Below are 21,301 nucleotides of genomic sequence, written 5' to 3' on the forward strand. Positions count from 1 at the left end.
AGCTTTAGGAGGTCTGACGATATACGTGTCCAATGTAAACAACCACGTACATTTTTTCCCATCTTTTCTCGGGAACGTTCATGACGGTAAGACATTAGGTTGGTTTCCTTTCAACCAGATGTTTGAAATAGGATAAGGCCAAATAAAAAATTTTTTTAGCGAACCTGCCTGCTTCCTTTTTTCAAATCAAAGAAAAAATGATTTAAAACAGTCAGTGACATCAGTTTGGCCTCTTTGTCTGTTGTATCTAGGCCTACTTCTGAAATCAGAAGGCTTCTGTTGGAGAGAAGCCTTCTGATTTCAGAAGTAATCTAGGCCTAGCCCATATAAAGCAGGTAGGCCTGTCATGTCCAGAGTCCAAGTGGCGGCCATTTAAAAAAAAAAGAAGCTAGCGGTCATCTTAATTGAGAAATAAAAATAGCCCAGACAGGGGAAAAAGGGGGGGGGGAGGGTCCGTGTACATACCGTTCAATCAGTTACCTTTTGAAAATTGTCAAAAGAAAAATGAAAAACGAACCCTTTACCGTTTACCATATTACAATTTTGGTAAAGAAACAGAAAAAGGAAATTGTTTACCAGTTTCCGTTTATGCGTTTAAAAAACGAAAACAGAAAAACAAAAGTGTTGTACCTTTTACCATTTTTGAAATTGTAAACAGAAAAATGAAAAAGCAAACCCTTTTCCAATTTTTGGTTTTCGATTTTTGAACAGAAAAATGAAAAAGCAAACCCTTTTCCAATTTTTGGTTTTGGATTTTTGAACAGAAAAATGAAAAAGCCAACCCTTTTCCAATTTTGGTTTTGGATTTTTGAACAAAAAAATGAAAAAGCAAACCCTTTTCCAATTTTTGGTTTTGAATTTTTGAAGAGAAAAATGAAAAAGCAAACCCTTTTCCAATTTTTGGTTTTGAATTTTTGAACAAAAAAATGAAAAAGCAAACCCTTTTCCAATTTTTGGTTTTGTATTTTTGAACAGAAAAAAGAAAAAGCAAACCCTTTTCCAATTTTTGGTTTGGGATTTTTGAACAGAAAAATGAAAAAGCCAACCCTTTACCAATTTCCGTTTTGGGATTTTTGAAAAGAAAAAGAAAAAGCCAACCCTTTACCAATTTCCGTTTTTGAATTTTTGAAAAGAAAAAAGAAAAAGCCAACCTTTTTACCAGTTTTTGTTTTGAAATTTTTGAACCAAAAAGAGGAAAAGCAAACCCTTACCCTTGTTTGCTTTTGAATTTGTGGAAAGAAAAAAGGAAAAAAGAAACCCTTACCAGTCACCGTTTTTTATTTTTTCAAAAGAAAAAGGAAAAAAGCAAACCCTTTACCCGTTTCTGCATTTGAATTTTTGAAAAGAAAAAACAAAAAGGAAACCCTTTGCCAGTTACCGTTTTCTAATTTTAAAAAGAAAAAAAGGAAAAGCAAACCCTATACTGTACACCGCTTTTGATTCTGTGTTCAGAAAAAGAGACAACGCATCGAGTTACAGCATTCCGCTTTTGATGCGTTTAAAACAAAATCATCAATCGTTTTCCTTTGTATACAGTTAACATTATGTAAATAAACGCAGCACACTCATATCTGTTTCATTTTGTTTCACTGAAACACAAACAACTAAAAACTAAGACAACATTTTCTTTGCCAAAACAAAAACGAAAAAAGGGTAACCGAAAAAGGAAAAACGAAACCTGTTACCAGTCTAAGCCCAACGAAACCCGAGTGCGGCCGAGTTCGTCAGAAAGTGTCTCGCGGCTGTTTCCTGTGAAAAAAACCTGTCCACGGGGCATGGCGGGAACTCATGCGCGACCACAGGCATGCACTTGTACGGCGCTCCATGAGTGCCATCCACTTATTCATATACTGAGATAATTTATCACGCCATGTTGACAAATAGCGGAGAGTAAAGGCGACTTAATCACATAAATTATCTCGTCAAGTCGACTTCCCGAAGTCGAGATGACGACTTGTCGAGATCTAGCCAAGTCAACTTCCAGAAGTCGAGATGACGACTTGTCAAGATGAATTATCTAGCCAAGTCGACTTCCCGAAGTCGAGATGACGACTTGTCGAAATAAATTGTCTAGCCAAGTCGACTTCCCGAAGTCGAGATGACGACTTGCCGGGATAAATCATCTCGCCAAGTCGACTTTACGAATTCTAGATGACGACTTGTCGAGATGAATGTTCTCGCTAAATCGACTTCCTCCATTAAGATGTCGGCTTGTCCAGACAAATCATGTCGCCAAGTCAACTTCCCGAAGTTGACATGACAACTTGTGAAGAAGTGATAACTCACCAAGTTGACTCACGGAAATCGACATGACGACTTGCCGAGATGAATTCTTTTGAGTTTCACCTCGAAAACTAAATTTGCTTTTCAATTGCTCTTTTCCTAACAATTTTAAACTTATTGACTTTTGAATAAGACATCGGTCTCAATATCACTGTGACGTGTTTCTGATGTCATCAAGTATGAAATTACAAGCGATTTTAGATCCCAAATCGACCTATATTGCTAATGCTGAGAAAATCCCTCGGGAAGAATAAAATACGTTTTCTCACACATTAATGCAACTTCCAAAGAACCTAAACAGTGTCCCCATTATTAAGTTAAAGATACTACCTCCTCGACGATAGAAACCGGAAAAAATAAAACGTTAAAAGAGAGTAATTATTTTGTTTACTTGGTGGCACAGTCAGTGGCGTGACTAGGGTTAAACCTAATTCTGGTGGGCCGCTGGGGGGGGGGGCACCTGGTGCTCATAATTTTCAATGACATAATGACATAATTTTGTTCATTTTAAGATTTTAAATGTGGAGCGCGGGGTTGGGGGTAGCAGACATTCGTTGTTGAAAAGGTCCACTTTATGGTGAAAAGGTCCACTTCATGGCAAAAACTACCCTTTTCCACCAAGCTTTATCTCCAATTTTTGTTGTTGTTGTTGCAGAACAGTGTCCCCAAAAAAACCTCCCTTGCTGTGGTTGACATGTACAAATGGTAACCGCGGAATCTGAATCTTCTGTACTCAGAAGTAAAGATCGTGTGACATTTCATTTGACTCCAAAGATTTTAAATGATCTTCCACGTGGAGTATATGCACGTGGTACTCATAATGAAGTAAAAAAAAAAAATAGTCAGATGACTCATTTTGAGGTAATATGGAAATCTTCATATAGTGGCAATAAAGAAAGACAAGGCAAGTCTAGCCAAGCTTTTCCCAAATCACACAAACAAAATTATATTCAACCGGTTCCGAATGGCTATTCACTGTAGGCCTTTATGTGCCTCTGTGTAACAATAGCCCACTTATGTGGCGTTACGGGGTAATCCTATACAATAGCACTGCCCAGATCATCAGTGACAGGCAATGAGTCCGTGAGTCTATCCTCTCTGGGTCCAAATGGTTCGGTTTCTGAGTTGATTTCTTTGTAGATTGTGTTTACCCAGCTTACAAACTCATGGGGCATCGAACCGGGGACATCCGTGGTTGAGTCGAGTAAACACAAACAAAGACATGTAAAAGCAGGCCTACATGTAAACATGTATGTTGATACGTTTGTGATACATTTTGAAACGTGTAAATTATTTTCGCAAACTGACTTGATATATCTAAATTATTGAATAGCATTGCTGGAAACTAATACCCGACTCCGAGTCTGAAAATGATATCAAAATGCAGCGTGGAGAGGCAATTAATGGTTGTGTCTCTTTTGTTGATGTTCATAAAACATGCAAAACGTCTGCTCGTCTATTTCCTTTCCACACATAAAGCGGCACAAAGACGGATGATTAATGATGTCATTAGAGTTGTTTTCATTGAAAAGGTATTGCTGCTTTGATGCAAAGCGTTTGGGTATTATCATCTATGGAGAAGCTCTTAAGCTTGACGAACATGCAACGCATGATTGTATAGTTATGGGAATTTGAAAGGTTATTGTTGGTATAATTATATACGTGCTTTTTCAAAACTTCGATTTTTCTTTTCCGAACGAAATGTAAAAGAATATAATGTCCTGCAACAAATGCCCCCCCCCCCCCCCGGCGCTCCCCATTTAAAATCTTGAAATTAACACAAATTTGTCTTTGTCTTCAGTGCCCCAGATTTAATGTTGGCAATAAGAGCTTTTATCAAATCATTTCTCGTAATATATCAGACAAGAGTTCAGACAAGAGTTTTGCTAATTTTCCGATATTCCAATTTAAGCCGTGAGAGTCGTTTTATCTTAAATATGATCTCAATATGATTTAAAGCAAATCTTGAATTTGTAAGTGTCATTTTTAGGCAACATGTCAATAAAGACATTTTTGTGAATTTATGATTGTTAATGTTTAACGTGAAGTGAATTACTTTTCAACGGGATAAATAGGGGAAAACAAGGCAGAGGTGTGATTTCCTACGAAGCTTGGGGGAGTAATTTAAAACAAGTTGAAAATATAAAAAACACAAATCAACTTCGACCCAGATCAAATCAATACCCTAAAGTTTATCTCTTGTTCCTCTGCCAGTTTATTGTTCATGTAAGAACGGGTGGGGAAAACCTCAAATGCACCGACGAACAAGAAAGAATCCACGACAGTGCTTCAACAACGGGATATCCATACAGAACGAGATTTTTGCATGTCATCATCTCCTCATCGTAAGTCGACTTGGCGAGATAATTTATCTCGACATGTTGTCATCTCGACTTCAGGAAGTCGACTTAGCGAGATATTTCATCTGGACAAGTCGTCATCTCGACTTCGAGAAGTCAACTTGGCGAGATAATACATCTGGACAAGTCATCTCGACTTCGGAAAGTCGACTTGACGAGATAATACATCTGGACAAGTCGTCATGTCGACTTATGGAAGACGACTTGGAGAGATAATGCCTCTGGACAAGTCGTCATGTCGACTTCTGGAAGTCGACTTGGAGAGATAATGCATCTGGACAAGCCGTCAAGTCGACTTCGGTAAGTCGACTTAGCGATACAATTATGTGATTAAGTCGCCTTACTCTCGGCGATATGTCAACATGACGTGATAAATTTATCTGAGTAAATAAAGAAGTGATGGCACTCATGGAGCGCCGTATGGAGCGCCGTACTAAAGAGAGCACTTACAGCAAGTACAGTAAACATGTGCATGCCCGTGGTCGCACATGAGTTCCCGCCATGCCCCGTGGACAGGTTTTTTTCACAGGAAACAGCCGCGAGACACTTTCTGACGAACTCGGCCGCACTCGGGTTTCGTTGGGCTTAGACTGGTAACAGGTTTCGTTTTTCTCCAAAACGGTGAACAGTACAGGGTTTGCTTTTCCTTTTTTTTAATAAAAAAAACCAGTAACTGGTAAAGGGTTTGCTTCTTCTTTTTTCTTTTTAAAATCAAAAAAATGGTAACTGGTAAATGGTTTTCTTTTTGTTTTTTCTTTTCAAAATTTCACAAGCAAAAACGGGTAAAGGGGTTGCTTTTTCTTTTTTCTTTTCAAAAATTCAAAAACGGAAATTAGTAAAGGGTTGGCTTTTCTTTTTTCTTTTCAAAAATTCAAAAACAAAAACTGGTTAAGGGTTTGCTTTTTCATTTTCCTGTTCAAAAATTCAAAACCAAAGAATGGAAAAGGGTTTGCTTTTTCATTTTTCTGTTCAAAAATTCAAAACCAAAAATTGGAAAAGGGTTTGCTTTTTCATTTTTCTGTTCAAAAATTCAAACCAAAAATTGGATAAGGGTTTGCTTTTTCATTTTTTTGTTTACAATTTCAAAAATGGTAAAAGGTACAACACTTTTGTTTTTCTGTTTTCGTTTTTTAGACGCATAAACGGAAACTGGTAAACGATTTCCTTTTTCTGTTTCTTTACCAAGATGGTAATAGGGTAAACGGTAAAGGGTTCGTTTTTCATTTTTCTTTTGACAATTTTCAAACGGTAACTGATTGGACGGTATGTACACGGACCGGGGAGCCTCCTCTTTCCCTTTTTCAAAAAGGCAGGACGCTAAACATTTTTTTTTATTTAGCCTAAAAGTAAACAATCCAAAACAGAAAATTTGGGGGATTTCAGGACCTAGTACTAGCACCCCTTTAAATGTAATGTTTGCATGGGTTATAGGCCTAGTGCTACAGTGCACTGCTGCTACTGCACGACAACTGGTAGGCTCTAGCGGCGCGGCCGAATGCCGAGTTTGTGTTCACAGTCATGACAATCATGGAGAAATAATGACAATTGTCACTCACAGTGACAGTAAGACAGTTGGCACGGTCGTGTTTAGCCCAATTAAAGTTTGCCCACCCCATTTCACAACCTCAACACTAATGAAAAACCAGGAATTTTTATGTGGTTTATTCTTCAAAAAAATACTTACCAACAACGTTAGTTTATAATCTTTACGGATAAGAAAATGAGACCGCGTGTACGTGTGGGGATTATCCAGCCAAAAGTTTCCTTTGGTAGACGGCAAATTCGGCAGATGCATGCCACAGTGCAGTACGTACGTCATCATTCGCACGCGTCGCACCAGCGAAAAAAATATGCCAAAAGTTTTCGGGATTTTGATTGGCTAATGTAAAAAGGCAAAAAGGAAATTCAACGAATTCAACGTGTTGTATTTTCAGTGTGATGATCAGTCATGGAAATATTTCTTTACAAAATTCATATTATTTGCGGCCCGACAATAATATCGGCTCTCGCGCAGGGCGGGTTCATTATTTTGTGCACATTACAACAGCCTTTTTCTTTCTTTTTAGGGTTGCTGACACCCACAATTAATAGGAGGGGCAAACATAAGAACAGGGCGGGAGGGCATGAATATTTAATACTACAATTCACTCACCTGTGACCATTGTCTCCATATTTGTCCAAAATGTGCTAAATGCTTGAACGACAGAAAGTCTGCACAAAAATGGAAACAAGACAGATTTATAAAAATGAAACACTGTAGCCCTATGAAACCGAGGCTCCCAGTGCTAAGCCATTGTTTGAATTGAGGATCATTTCTTTTTTAATCCTCTCAACTAAAGAAAGCACCGAGGCCCTCGGCTTCAGTGCCAATTTGAATTGTTCTTTTATCCAGGGTTGCAAACGGGAGTCACAAATCCACATCCCCCAACGACGGATCCAGGGGGAGGGTGTCAACGCCCCCCCCCCCCCCCCCAACGAACTCAATTTTTTTTTTGACGTCGCCAAAAAAGGCAGACACCGCAAACACCACCATCTTTTGCTAAAACAATTGGTTAAAGTGGTCAGAACTTGCCTCAGATCGCACCACAGAGCATCTAGTATTAAAGAAAATGGGGGACTTTTTTGTTTGCCCCCCCCCCCCCCAAATTGTGTTCTGGATCCGCCCTTGCATCCCCACCACCTTGAACGGCACTAGTGTCGCTCTGCACACGTGATGAACGTCTGAGGATCCGATTATAAACTGGGTAGGAGCCAACAAGTTTCAATGAATTTAAATCGTTTAAATTGTTAAGGCATGTGGTCGAATTCTGTTTTATCATTTCATGTGGTCACAGGCTTTTCGCTGATTACCAAGAATGAATGTCAGTGCACATCTCTTTGAGATCGGCGATGACAGAAAATATTATTTGTCGACAAAAATACTCACAGAAATTTTACATCCCCGACAGACTGGGTTGGGGCATTCCAGGTGAAAGTCACCGGCAATGACTTGTCCAACAGGCCGTTCGTGTGAGTGACCGTCGACTGGTCACCGGCACCAGAGCACTCCGTGTACCGGAAGTCACCACCGGTCGGTAGCGTCCATGAACCCACCGTGGCGTCGTCGCTGGCCCGGCGAGCTTGCAGGATAAGACCTCGGAATTGGGTGGAAGTTGGGTTGGCGCTGACACGAACTACAGATGGAAGATAATTGCAAAAGGAACTTTAAGCGGACATTCTTTATTATATTATTTTTTCTTTTATGGACGTCTTTTTGATGTCCCTTCCACAATCTAGAGTGCCCCCGCGATTTTTTCTTTGAGCCCACAGGTATTTCCTCAATTCCTCAAAAACTTTTTTTAAAGGTAATGTACAACATTTGCAAACATCAAAAACCAAAAGTACCAAATTATTATGAAATACCTGACTTGACTATATTAAATAATAATCTGAAGCATCTTGTAAAATTATGGTATCTGGTGTGCTGTCATTTTCAAGAAAAGTGGAATTTTTGGTAATTTCCCAAGATGGTTGGCCGCACTTGAAATTTACAAAATTTAGTCAGCCCAAATTTTGTTTGCAATCGGTTCAGTGAACGAGTGCAGGCCAGCTAGTCTGGTTCCCTGACCTGACAATTTTTCGACGTCTATGTTGCTTCGTTTCGTCTGAAGAAAGGGTCAAGAATATTTCTTGGGGAGGGGCAGCATTTATGAACACAAAACTTTAAACAGGACAGCGTAACAATATTTGCTACAAAACTCTAACCCCCAATCCATCCATTTCTGAAACTTACAGCAAAAGCAAACTTTGTATTTTTCCCCCTTAAATTTCAGTGGTCAACAATTAAGGCAAGGACAATTTACATATATTTTGCAAACCAAATACAAACAAACAAGCAACTTTGCATAATTATACGAGTATAATATTGGATGTTATGGAAAAGATTTCTTGATGAATAAAACCTATTTTGTATTTGGACAGCTGTGTCTTATTTTTTCTCCAAAAAATATAGCAAGGCCAGTCGGCCAGTCGGCCAGTCCAAATTTTGACGAGTTGTACAAACGCAGACAGGCAGACCATTAAAGTTGCATTGGCAGAACATCAAGGTTGAACACAAAAGAAGGCTGTGAAATAACTGTGCCTGGAGTTAAATTCAATCCGTGAGTGTAAAGAGAATGACCGGAAGAAGTCACGATTAACCTTTTTTGGACACAATCTACCCAATAAAAACCAAGGTATAAAGTATCAATTCAATGTGTGGTATAGTTCGGTAAGAGGCAAAATAAAGCACAATGCTTTCGTGTATAAGTTTCATTTTTGTGCAAACTCTGAAAATGAATATTTCATTTACAAAAAACGAACTCACCCACCCAATCCAAACATTGGATGGGGACATGCGAAATGGATTTTGGAAGAAACGTTTTGGTATAGGAATTTAATACTTCAAGTTTTTGAAACGAAAAGCGGGGAATTTTTTTTTGATAAACACGAACCTTGAATGTTGCCCTTTATCATTTCTTAAGCGATCGTTATGGTATATAATGCGCGTGCGGATTCGAACCAGCCAACCAACCAAGTATAAACCTTATTTACAAGTCAGCCATATTTAATTGAAAGCGAGGTAAACTCTTCATTTATGGAAATTGCGAGTAGAAATGAAACCAATGAAATAAATTTCATTACAAATTAATACCAGTCTGCTCTGATGAATTATCTGACACTTGTACAATAATGTTTAAGCCACATTTAAAAAAAAAAAGTGGGGCATGGAACCATTGATCTCATTCGGAAGAAATGGAGATCAGTGCTTGGAACGTGCACTCCAATCATAAAATAGCCTGGCACCCTCCCATTCAACAGTTCACAATTTATAAAATAGATTCAGGGAACACGATCGAAAATGACTTCCTCGTGAATAAGGTCTGTAGATCTTTATCATGCTGCCGCCATTTCAGTCGTGTTCCCTGTATATCCAATAACAGTGCTGAATGATATTTTTTTCGAGCAAATAGGAACCAGACTGTGTTTCCAGCCTCGCTTTGGTTACATTGATTTGAATGGGAAAAATCAAATGGCAGCCACATGATAATGGTCTAGCTAGCTCTTTCGGATGAAGTGTGTGGTACTTGTATAAGTCTATATAGGCCTACATAAGCAAGACAACTTGGGCTAGAGTCCCTTCCAACAAGCTTGTATTTTTGTTTTCTATATACATCGTATATATATCTCTCTCAGACAGCACTCATATACAGTGTTTATACAAAATAAGTCGCTAAAGAGCAAAACCAAATATTAACATAAAACTTTTCCCCCAAGGAGAAAAATACATTAAAAATACCTTGCAATTGAAAAAAGTCAAGCAAATAGACCATGGTGGAACTCGCCGGATTTTATTTGACCTTAGCAAGAAAAATAAGGCTGGTTTTTTTTTTCTACAAATGCTTTCAATAATTCACAGTTGGTTAACGTCCCTGCATTGAAATATAATTGACGTACTGGGCCAACATAATTTTGAGCCGGCGACTCGCATGAACGGATACGCTCAAAAGGTAACGTTGTGGCTGCACCATATCCGTGTTGCATTCAAAGCTATACATGGACCCATAACACCGTATGCTTGTCAACCACAGCTGAAATCTTTGCTGAAAAACAAGTTGACCAGGCTATTTCAAGGAAACGATTTCATGGAAAAGTACTTTGTTTAGATAACGACTTTGCCGACATTTTATAAAAGCACTTTTCAAGCCTGAAATCGCCCATGAGAACTTTGGCCTTTCCACAATGAAGGGAATATACATCATTTGCTTTTGCTGTAATTTTCAGAAATGGATGGAATTGGGGGGTTGGAAATATATAGCAAATATAGTTACACTGACTTTTTTGAGGTTTTGGGTTCGAAAATGCTATAAAAACCAAGAAAAACGATCATTTTCCTGTAGTCTGGTTCCCTGACTCCATATAAGAAGAAAGAGAGCAGTTTACATACATTGGGGAATTGTAAGGTCAGGGAACCAGTCTAGCTTGCTCGTACCCGTTCATAGGTTTGTAATCGATTGCAAACAAGTGCAATGGTCAATTGGGGCCAGTATTTGAAAAAAAGCCAGTTGTTTCCAACGCTGATCGGCCGATCAGCGTTGGAAATTGATACAAAAATACCACTTTTCTTGAAAATGACAGTATACCAGGTGCCATGATTTTACAGGATGCTTAACACTGTCATTCACTAACAGTCCAGCAAGGTATTTCAAAATGATTTGGTAGTTTTATTTTTTGATGTTTGCAAATGTTGTATTTTCCCTTTAAGTTGTTTTCTTTTCCAAATGGAAAATGCGAACTAAAAAATAATCATTACAAAAGATCAAGAGAACTTTATTATTAACACGTCAGTAATTCAGGTTTTCCCCTTTTAAATTCGAAAGTGATCAGCCAAGAAATAATTATGGCCTACATCCCATTTCTTTTAGCCCCAAATTGTACTTTGCTCGACCGTTTTAACTTGTCTGTACGAATCAGTCATCCGAACACGTCTGACTAAATTACTAATGCCAATCAGATATGTATGTCATTGAAAAAAAGGCGATTTTTTATAAAATTTTCATACGCCAATTACACGACTTAATTAGGTGATAACGTGTACCTTTCTTTGGCAAAAAAAATATCAAACATGATCTCTTCATTCATTAAAACAAAATACGAAGATTTTTGCAGTTCTCATTCAAAGGCATATAGGATCATTTAGTTCTCATGCATTTTGTTCATTTCCAATAATAACACCACTCAAAATCCAAAGAAGAATGTTCAAAACCTATAACCTGTTGAAGTTTCAGCTCAGTGGATACTACACTTTTAAAAAGAAAACAGCGAAAAACAAATCATCACAACTTTTTGATCACGAAACACGATTTCGTCAATTTCACTCTTTTATTCCCGCCCCCCCCCCCCAAGTCAATTGCTGATCGTTGGAAATCACTATTTCTGGATTTCTTCTAAATGACAGCAAGCCAGATGGAATAATTTCACGGGGTGTTTAGTACCAGTATGATCTTATGATCTTTAATCCAAGTAAGTTTTTTGATAATAACTTTGTAGGTTATACTTTTGGGATAAATGCAAATGATCATATGCCCTTAAAATTTGAGCACATAACCTAAGTTTAAATTGGTCTCTTGACATCTCACTATATTATACACTGACAAAAGACACAAAGTATTAAACATTATAAAATGTAGTTTGAGTTATTCTGACTGGTCGTTTTCTGCTCTGTCCTTGATAAGGGCGGGGGTGAAACGAAGAGGTTTAAAATTGGTTGTTAAAATGAGCAACGCTTATTTTACACTGAGTGTATAAGTCTATTCATTATTTTTTTTTCTTGATATCTGTAATCTGGCAGGTGCTTCCTACATGTGAATCATCGGGCCTTCGGTGTTTGTATGCAATATCTGAATATGTACGGGAAACCCAAAAGATGACCCGGGCTGGAGGTTGTTTTCATCTCCAAGGCAACCGAAACGCCTACGATTACCGAATGAGCGATCAATCCATCCATCGGCTTTCAATTTAAGAAAGAAAAAAAAGGCGTATACACCTTTGTGAAAAAGATGTAAGATGTACACCTACTAAAAAAAATTTCCGGTGGATTAATAACTCTCATGGGCTGAATGTTACATCTTTTCCATAATTCAACACTTTAGCTCGTACGCTTTTCGTGTCATTTTTAGTATACCCAAATTATTCTTGCAAATTTGTCATTTGTTTTCCTATTTCACTGAGATCTATATTTACGAAAGTTGACTGTGATCCTTTCTCTTAACAGTTTTGTTGTTTCCCTTTCTATGTGTATGTTTTTTTCCGTGGTATTTTTTATCATGCTCTTTTTCTTGGAGTTTTTTTTTTGTAAACGTATTTTAAATTGTTGGCCGTGCGATAACATTGATACTACTGCACTATACATGAAACAATTTCGACGGCCGTGGTGATGTTCTTGGTATGACGGTGGTGATGTTGAGATGTCACGAAGGTGATTATAGCAGTGAATGGTGAGGTTGTGTGATGAATATTATAATAGCGATGCTGGTAACATTAATTAAAACGAACTTGACAGTGCTCCCCTCTGGACTGAAATCACTTGTCTACTCACATTGATATATCGCGTGTTATGCAAAGCTGTTGCTATTGTTTCCAAGGATAGCCGATGCACCTGTTCTAATTGATTGAACTTGCAGGTGTATAGTCGGGTTCCCACTTTTCATTAACATATTCCGGATGTATAACTCGTGAAGTGGCTACCACTGGTAAACACATAGATGAGGAAATTGAACATGTATATTGAAAGCGACAAATATGCTCTGAAGCAATGTATGTGAAAAAGGTATGGGAACCAAAATCTGTATTGGTGTGGTGGAAAACAGATGGAGTGTTTGTGTTTATTTCATACGTTAATTTAGGTCAAATTGCAAGACATAAATCGGAAAGGATTGGTAAAGTACTTTTAAGCTAAGTGGTACTTATAGGTAATTATTTTATGATGACATAATATTCGGCTATTTCCAAGCACCAAAAAACAAGAGTTGATTTGACGATTTCGTTATACCTGAATTTTCTTTTAGCAGGATGTGGCAATTGAGGACAGTTAGGATGGAGCACAATATTACGGGCAAATTTCGGATTATTTGTATTTATCCTACAAGTAACCTAGCGAATTATTATCAAAAAGCTTATCTGGATTAAAGATTGTACTGGTACTAAACACCCCGTGAAATTATTGCATCTGGCTTGCTGTCATTTCAATAAATTCAAGAAATGATCAGAAGGCCTAAGTTGACTGATTTTTAGACTTCAGAGTGCATGTTATTGACAAAATCGTGTTTCGTGATCAAAAGTTTGTGCATTGTTTTTCACTGTTTTCTCGAGAAGTGTAATAGGCCTATCCACTGAGCTGAAACTTCATGTTTTCGGCATTCTTCTTTGGAGTTTAAGTGATGGTGTTATCGAAAACGATCAATTGCATGAACATGGGCGTCGCAATGGGGGGGGGGGGCAAGGGGGCGCTTAAAAGGGAAAATATATTTAATAAAAGGAAAAAGAGGTGCGAAGCCATGTTGCTGTTAATTTGATGGGGGCGGGGGTAGTTAATGTTCCCCTGCCCACGCTCGGAAAATGATGAATTGAGAATAAGTTTAAAAAGTTCCAAATTTTTTGGGGGAAAATGTGTTTTGCCCCATTTGCATGAATAGCATGCCTTAAATGGCATGATGTTAATTTCGTTTTGTAATATTTAGAATCTTCCCTACCATTAGTACTAAAGCACATCACAGGCATTGTTTAAGGAAAATAACACCCAAAACAATGCTATAGACCCTACCGAATTATTTTACATCACAATTCCACTTGTTGCATTTCGCAACAAAAATCAATTCATCCCGTCATATTAAACAGTCCATCGACGGTCGTGCAATTACTGTGCATCGACTCGTTACAAATTATTAATGCAAATATAAGCTCGGATGGGTTTCCAGTTATATAAACTGGCCCAATATACGGGGCACGTCCCTTTTCATCTCGTTGCTATGCATCAATGCCTGCGGCACACAGAAAAGAATTCATTCGCGTCAGCCCTTTTTTCCTCTGGTTCACGGAAGTAAACTGACATAAAATTAAATTCACACACTGTTGTTTGGCATGCAATGGGTTTTAAGTGTGGCCTAACCAGGATATACATGTACTTTTTTTGGAATTTAGTGAAGCATTTAAGATTTTGTGCCAGGAATTTCGATGAAAAGCGATTTTTAAAAGGGGGGGGGTGATTAACAGACTTATTTCAAAGCGAGACGCCTTAATGTTCGTTTGCCAAATAACAATTGAATGGAGAAATACTGTGTCATTTACTTAAAGGCCCTCGTACCGGTATACGAAGATTGTTTTGGGACTTTTGTAAGGTTCCGATGTAAAGTCCACATTTTGTGAACGCCTTTGGCGATTATGTCATTCAATTTTGCGAATGTCTCAGAGAAACCCATCACAACAAATATTTGTTTATTTTTTGTCCCCCATTAACATTTATGTAGGTTTTCCCGATTACTTTTGTATCATTCAAACTTTAAATAACACAAGTGTTTTAACCAAGAAAACCTATAGGCACTACTAATGGATAGATTAATATACTCTTCTTCTTTTTTACATGCACATCAGTTCAAATCAGTTCAATTCAAATTTCACTTGGTGGCAAGCTGATTTTGTTTCAACGAAAACAAGTTGAGGAAAGTGTGTATTTCCATGTCTCTTTCTGCACAGTAAAACATTACGTTTTGATAAATTAGCGGCATGATTTCAATGGTTTCTCGTCGAATCTCCAATGCTGTGTCATCAGGCGCTTCATGCACTGGCAAAAAAAAGTGGCAATAGAGATTTTTTTTCAGCATAAAATCCCAGTTTTTTCAACTATGATGACCTCTCGTTTATACACTCATTATACACTCGGCCGCAGGTCCACTTTTCATCGCGATTGACATTTGAGTTTCACTCATCAAATGTTTCCATGTTTATTAGACATGAAAAGGTCCACTTCGTGGCGAAAAAACGACCACCCCCTTCCACCAGGCCGGCTGGCTACGGCCCTGCACCTAACTCTCAGATTTGACTGCATTTAAAGGCAGGATCATTTGCTTCTCGTGCATTTTGTTCGTTTCCAATGATAGCACCACTCAAAATCCAAAGAAAAATGTTCGAAGCTTATAATAACATGTTGAAGTTTCAGATCAGTGAATGTTACACTTTTCGAGAAAACAGTGTTAACGCACAACTTTTGGATCACGGAACACGATTTCGTTCACAAGACTCTTCATTTCCCCCAAAAAAATCAGTCAACTGATCGTTGTAAATCACCTACAGCTCTTGAGTTTTTCCAATAAATGACAGCAAGCCAGACGGAATAATTTCACGGGATGTTTAGTACCAGTTCGATCTTTAATCATGGCCAAGTGAACGTTGTAATAACAGACAGGTTACTTTGGGTTAAATGCAGATGATGTGCCTTTGAGACCACAATGCCAATGACCACTGGGAATTAGTCAAAATAACAATATTTATATAGACAGGATTTCGGAACGGAAAGCCCGCAATCAATGGGAACTTATAGTCGAAAGCTAAAACCTTTTGGTATCGGTTTCCCATTCCAGTCAGTTCTCACGATCGAGAGAAACCAGTCAGTATTTTGACAAAATTTGTTTGTTTAAGAGAGCACTTGGTATACAACTGCCACATTGAAAAAAAAAACGAATGCAGTTTTCAAACACAACCTTTTCACCTTGCCAATACCCAAATGATGGCCGGTTATCGCTAATTATGTTGGAAACGCATGCATGAGTTTGTTTGACATTAATTATAGAGAATTTTTAACGACGACCTACACTATCTGCACAACCACGAGATTGTAGATAATGTACATCGTTTCGAAACTATTACTGGATGAATATAATTCGCTCAGATAAAATGTAAGAAAAATGATGATTCTTTTCTTTTTTTCAACAAAGTGATTGTTTTCAACAAACCTGTAACTGTCCCTCCGACCGAGTAGGTGCTACCTGAAACCGTCTCCAACACGTACGGGCTGGGCCCAGTCTGGGCCGACGTGCCGTGCTGCGGCGTGAGAGTGCTGCAGGCCGCCACCGGCGCACCGGTCATCCGGCAAGAACCGCCCGGTAGCAGCAGAGCCACGGAGACGAAGCACAGAAAAATCCCCGTCCCGATCCTGAACTCCATGGCGACTTTGGTACGATGTGCACCACCAGCGGTCTACACGTCTGACCGACAAATCTACGGAATTATACCAGGCAGTGATCTTATTAAGTTGTTTCTTTTCCTTAGTCCAATCTGAAGCTGTGAATAAAAATTATATGAGATGCGCGCATAAAGTTCATAGGCGCGATTATCGTTTATGCCGATTGTCAAGTGCGCTGTGTATGAATGTGTGCAGGCTTACGAAATTACTCCACTGGTGTTTTTTATTTGACAATGGAAACAAAATATGAAAGGGCATCGGGAGGCTATTCAGCAATATGCAAACGAGTTTGATGTGGAGCTAGATGTTGCTTTGTTATCGCTGTTCGGTTTCGGCACAAAAGATTTTCGTCTGACCGGCCTTGGGCCTTTTTTTCACAAATGACTGATTCTAGGGATTTCGGTTTTGTGGAGCCAGCCTGGTAGACCTTCTTTAGAAAGTTACTGCCATAAATTTGTAATAAATGGAGGTGATATTCCAGGCTAATAATGGTTATATACCATATCGGGTGCCATTTATAGAACTGGCTTACCAAATACACGTACGTGTGAAATCCCACAAGCTCCCATAAAAAAATGTATACAGGTGTCGGTCGAGCTTGGGCGATTCTCAACGGCATCAACATACCAAGTCTGAATTTCAGTTTTGTACTGAATGATAAACATCATAATTTCTATTTCATGCAGTCTTTTTATGACAGATGGGCCCAGGTTCAAGTGCATAATGATTCACATTTTCTAAATACAAAAGTGCGCATCAGTGACCAGTCAGTCATATACATCAGCCAACTCAATTTTTTGCACAACGCGTACTGTATAGCATTTTGTCGTGTTCACCTTTCGGCGTGTTTTCTTCATTCATTGATACAGGATAAGTTCAATTCAACTATTAGGCCCTAACAGAAGTATTCACAAACCTGGAATTGACAGAAGACGACAATTAAAACGGGTTTTCACGAGATGTTTCACAGCAATTGAAATTGGCCACTGATTGTCAGAATAAAACTAGATGTGCAAATTGCGACACCGCGGTTGGGTTGGCTGAAGAAAACTCCTCCAGAAAATCTGCATGTCAAAATGTCAACAGTGCCATCATTGTGGCATAAACCAACATGCATTGACGAGGACTTTTACTATTATTAAGAAAGAAGTGTATGGTTAATCCTACGGTGTTGACACCAAACTCAGAAGGTCGTTCTTTGTTATCGCCGTGCTCAATCAGACACTATGGTTCCTTGAAGGGTTTAGGGGACCCTCAATTGAAAATTAAAGTGTGTCCGTCCAGGTCAGGGTTTAGATTTTTCTTTGTCAGACACCAGGACGTAAATCCCCTGTTTCTTGTGGGCGGAAATATAAGTAGGCCTCGAGGAAGAACACACGTGCGTCATTTTTGATAGAAACTTGAGTATCAGTAGCATATCATTCTTAAGTTTGAGATCAGATTAAGGTCATATAATTTAATATCAAAATCTTCAGGTATAATGTAAAGTTAACAAAAACATACAACGAAATTCAAATGAAATTTCTGAAACGGTAAAACAGCATCTCAAGGAAATATTCCTCATTATTGTCCCTCGTCAAGCGGTGTCTGTTTAAATTCATGGTTGGTTAAAGGAAAATGTATTCTTTTGTAAAGATAGATTGCATGCCATGGCATTTCAAAGTATCTACTCCCCCAAAGAAGAAAATCCGGAGCTTGAAATCTGACTACTGCGACAGCACTGGGCGATCTAACCGAATAAAACACCCTAAACAGTGTTGGTTGATTTAACACTCTGTGTGGAAACACCTTAAACTTCTCAGTTAAACCATCCAGTGGGCAGGCTGCTCGCTTACAAATCTTTTCCATAAATATATTTGACCCATAAATTCCTCTTCCACCTCATTAACTTGGGCTCAAAAACTCCGCCGGTTACCTACTCGTGTAGGTAGACGTTCCACCAGTAACGGTGAATAGAAAGTAAATAAGGGGAAAGTCACAAAAGGCGGGGGGGGGGGGGGGAGTGAGTTGACACACATTCGTCCGTCGCATGTAGTCATCGCCTTTGGCTGGTCCCCGCCCAAAGCAGCTTCGAATTTTCAATACTGGATATGCCATGATTGCAGTCTACCAGTCACACCATGAGAAGCAGTATGTACTTGTGTTAGGCTATAGTGTCAAGTATGATTCCAACGTTCGACAAAAGTTTGAGTCAGAAATTAATGCAGAAATTCCATAATGATATTCATGCTTAAAACAAATATAAGGATTTGCAGGGGGGAGGTATACGGAGAAAACTGTGCAATTCCTCATTTTCTAATACGCACTTTGCTTATTCTGGAACTGAATGTTGGACGAGAAAAGAAAAGCATCCTTCTAAGTCAGTTAAAAATCAAATGTCCACAATGCAAAAACTGTATTCATTTGACCACCAGGTCGGAACACATTTCAAATATCTGCATGCATGGTGTCTCGTGGGTGGACTAGTGGTTAGGGTTTGTGATTCATGATCAGAGGGTCAGGGGTTCGAATCCAGGCGCCGGCCATATGTTGTGTCCTTGGGCAAGCCACTTCACCTGAGTCCACTTGCCTCTCTCCACCCAGGAGTATAAATGGGTACTGCCATTAGCTGGGGAGTAACCTGTGATGGACTAGCATCCCATCCAGGGGGAATATAAATATTCTCAGTCATTTCATGCTACTGAAACGGGAGATAAACACCGGCCTGATGGTTCAGACTGGCTCGTAACAGAATTTACTTTATTACTGTACTCCCCCTCCCGAGGCTAAGGAATCATTGATAAAGCTTTCAATATATGAAACGCATTCGCCTTAATTGAATTATACATGAGTCACAAAGAACGTAACCGGCGAGTAAAAAAAAAAAAAAAAACGTGAAAATATGTGGCTCGCCTCTTTCAATACAAAACGATATAGGAATAAAGTACATGCTATTGACTAGTATTACTGTGAAAATTTCGGGTAATTTGCATACTCTATTCACCAGTCATGCTTATTTGAATACAAATGCCACAAAATCCAGCTGTCCTCCACTGATCATTTACCGACACGCGTTGATGAATACCCTTTAAATATACAACCAAAAATGGAAGTGTTCCTACCTTCGTGAATTAACAAAAGCGTGCAAAGGAAAACGGAAAAAAATCACCATCATCATTTAAGACCGGCCCAAGACTTGATATGTTCCTCTTATACAAAATACAATATCGGACAGTAACAAATAAAGTTGCAGTCTTGACTCAAATGATTTGATTTTTTTTGTGTAACCTTATCAGGTTCTGGCTCGGCAAAATGGCTTCAAAGCATTTCTCAATCCGTGGACAGTTGTAAAAATGACGTCTTTAGTAAACCATACATATTAACCGACCGTATGTATCAATTTCATTAATTCTTTTGCTCACATGAGTGGAATAACATGAAGATTTTGTTTAATACATGCTGCAACGGTGTTTTCAAAATTAATTGCTTTTAAAATGGGGAAACTCATTAATCCAGGTCACTTTCTTTAAACTCAAACTGTATCACAGCCTTGTTCCCTATCCCGCACGGTTGTTTATCACAGCAAAACCAAAAAATGAAAGTCAAGGTTTGAAATTCATTAGCGAAATTGAGCAATAATGGCAAAAAATGCCAAGCTTCGTTGTCACTGAGCTTTACTCCCCAACACTCCTTAAGTAATCGACCCACAGTACAATGTAAAGCTTAGGTGTTTTTATTGGCAAGTCATAAGGAATTTCTGGGGGCTGAAGTTTAAACAAATTTCAGTCATCACGTCATCACAAAAGTTTCATTATTGTCTGCCACCTTTGACATTTCAACACAGGTATACTTCTTTTTTTCAATATGTCCCCGAAAAAATGTAGCTACGGGGGTTCTTGTACTTTTGATGCGTGCACGTTCTTAACCGTGACCGAAACCTATAGCTGGGCCTTTTTACAGGTTCTGGCTCGGCAAAATGGCTTCAAAGCATTTCTCAATCCGTGGACAGATGTAAAAATGGCTTCTTTAGTAAACCATGCATATTAACCGACAGTATGGATCAATTTCATTAATTGTTTTGCTCACATGAGTGGAATAACATGAAGGTTTTGTTGAATACATGCTAAAACGGTGTATCAAAATTCATTGCTTTTAAAGAGGGGGAAACTCATTAATCCAGGTCACTTTCTTTAAACTCAACCTGTATCACAGCCTTGTTCCCTATCCCGCACAGTTGTTTATCACAGCAAAACCAAAAAATGAAAGTCAAGGTTTGAAATTCATTAGCGAAATTGAGCAATAATGGCAAAAAATGCCAAGCTTCTGTGTCACTGAGCTTTACTCCCCAACACTCCCTAGGTAATCGACCCTCAATACAATGTAAAGCTTAGGTGTTTTTATTGGCAAGTCTTAAGGAATTTCTGGGGGCTGAAGTTTAAACAAATTTCAGTCATCACGCGCCATCACAAAAGTTTCATTATTGTCTGCCACCTTTGACATTTCAACACAGGTATACTTCTTTTTTTTTCAACATGTCCCCGAAAAAATGTAGCTACGGGGGTTCTTGCACTTTTGATGCGTGCACGTTCTTAACCGTGACCAAAACCTATAGCTGGGCCTTTTTACTTTTCCGATTTCCCAGCAAGTGTTGTACCTGAATGGGCCAGTCACAAACTTCGTCAGAGCATGACTCACCCAGAGAGAGAAAAAAGTTGCTAACAAAAGGAATGGAACAATGGAGACTAGTCACTACCACCCAGTGAACAATAATTGCTACACTAGTCGGCACTCCCACTCGGGGGAAAAATATCACAAAAACAACTTTCTATTGAAATCCGTTATGCTCTATCAAGCGTACAGACGCGAGGCGTCTTCGCGCAGTGAGAATTAATTTCGGCTCCGGTCTACAGGTAGAGCGCCCCCT

The 21,301-nt window shown here is 38.8% G+C and overlaps 1 protein-coding gene across 1 annotated transcript in view; it reads right to left on the reverse strand.

The window, feature by feature from the left end:
- The window catches only part of LOC119730093 (neurogenic locus notch homolog protein 1-like), a 72,145-nt gene extending 55,522 nt beyond the window's left edge, over positions 1-16,623 (reverse strand). The window contains exons 1-3 of the mRNA XM_038202876.1: positions 16,169-16,623; positions 7,570-7,816; positions 6,796-6,854 (exon numbers count right to left, since the gene is read on the reverse strand). Coding sequence (XP_038058804.1) covers positions 6,796-6,854; positions 7,570-7,816; positions 16,169-16,379 — 517 coding nt within the window. The 5' untranslated portion in view covers positions 16,380-16,623. The remainder of the gene's footprint in view (positions 1-6,795; positions 6,855-7,569; positions 7,817-16,168) is intronic.
- Between the last annotated feature and the right edge of the window lie 4,678 nt (positions 16,624-21,301).

This window comes from Patiria miniata, unplaced genomic scaffold, assembly GCF_015706575.1.
Source record: "Patiria miniata isolate m_02_andy unplaced genomic scaffold, ASM1570657v1 HiC_scaffold_22, whole genome shotgun sequence".
NCBI classification, from domain to species: Eukaryota; Metazoa; Echinodermata; class Asteroidea; order Valvatida; family Asterinidae; genus Patiria; species Patiria miniata.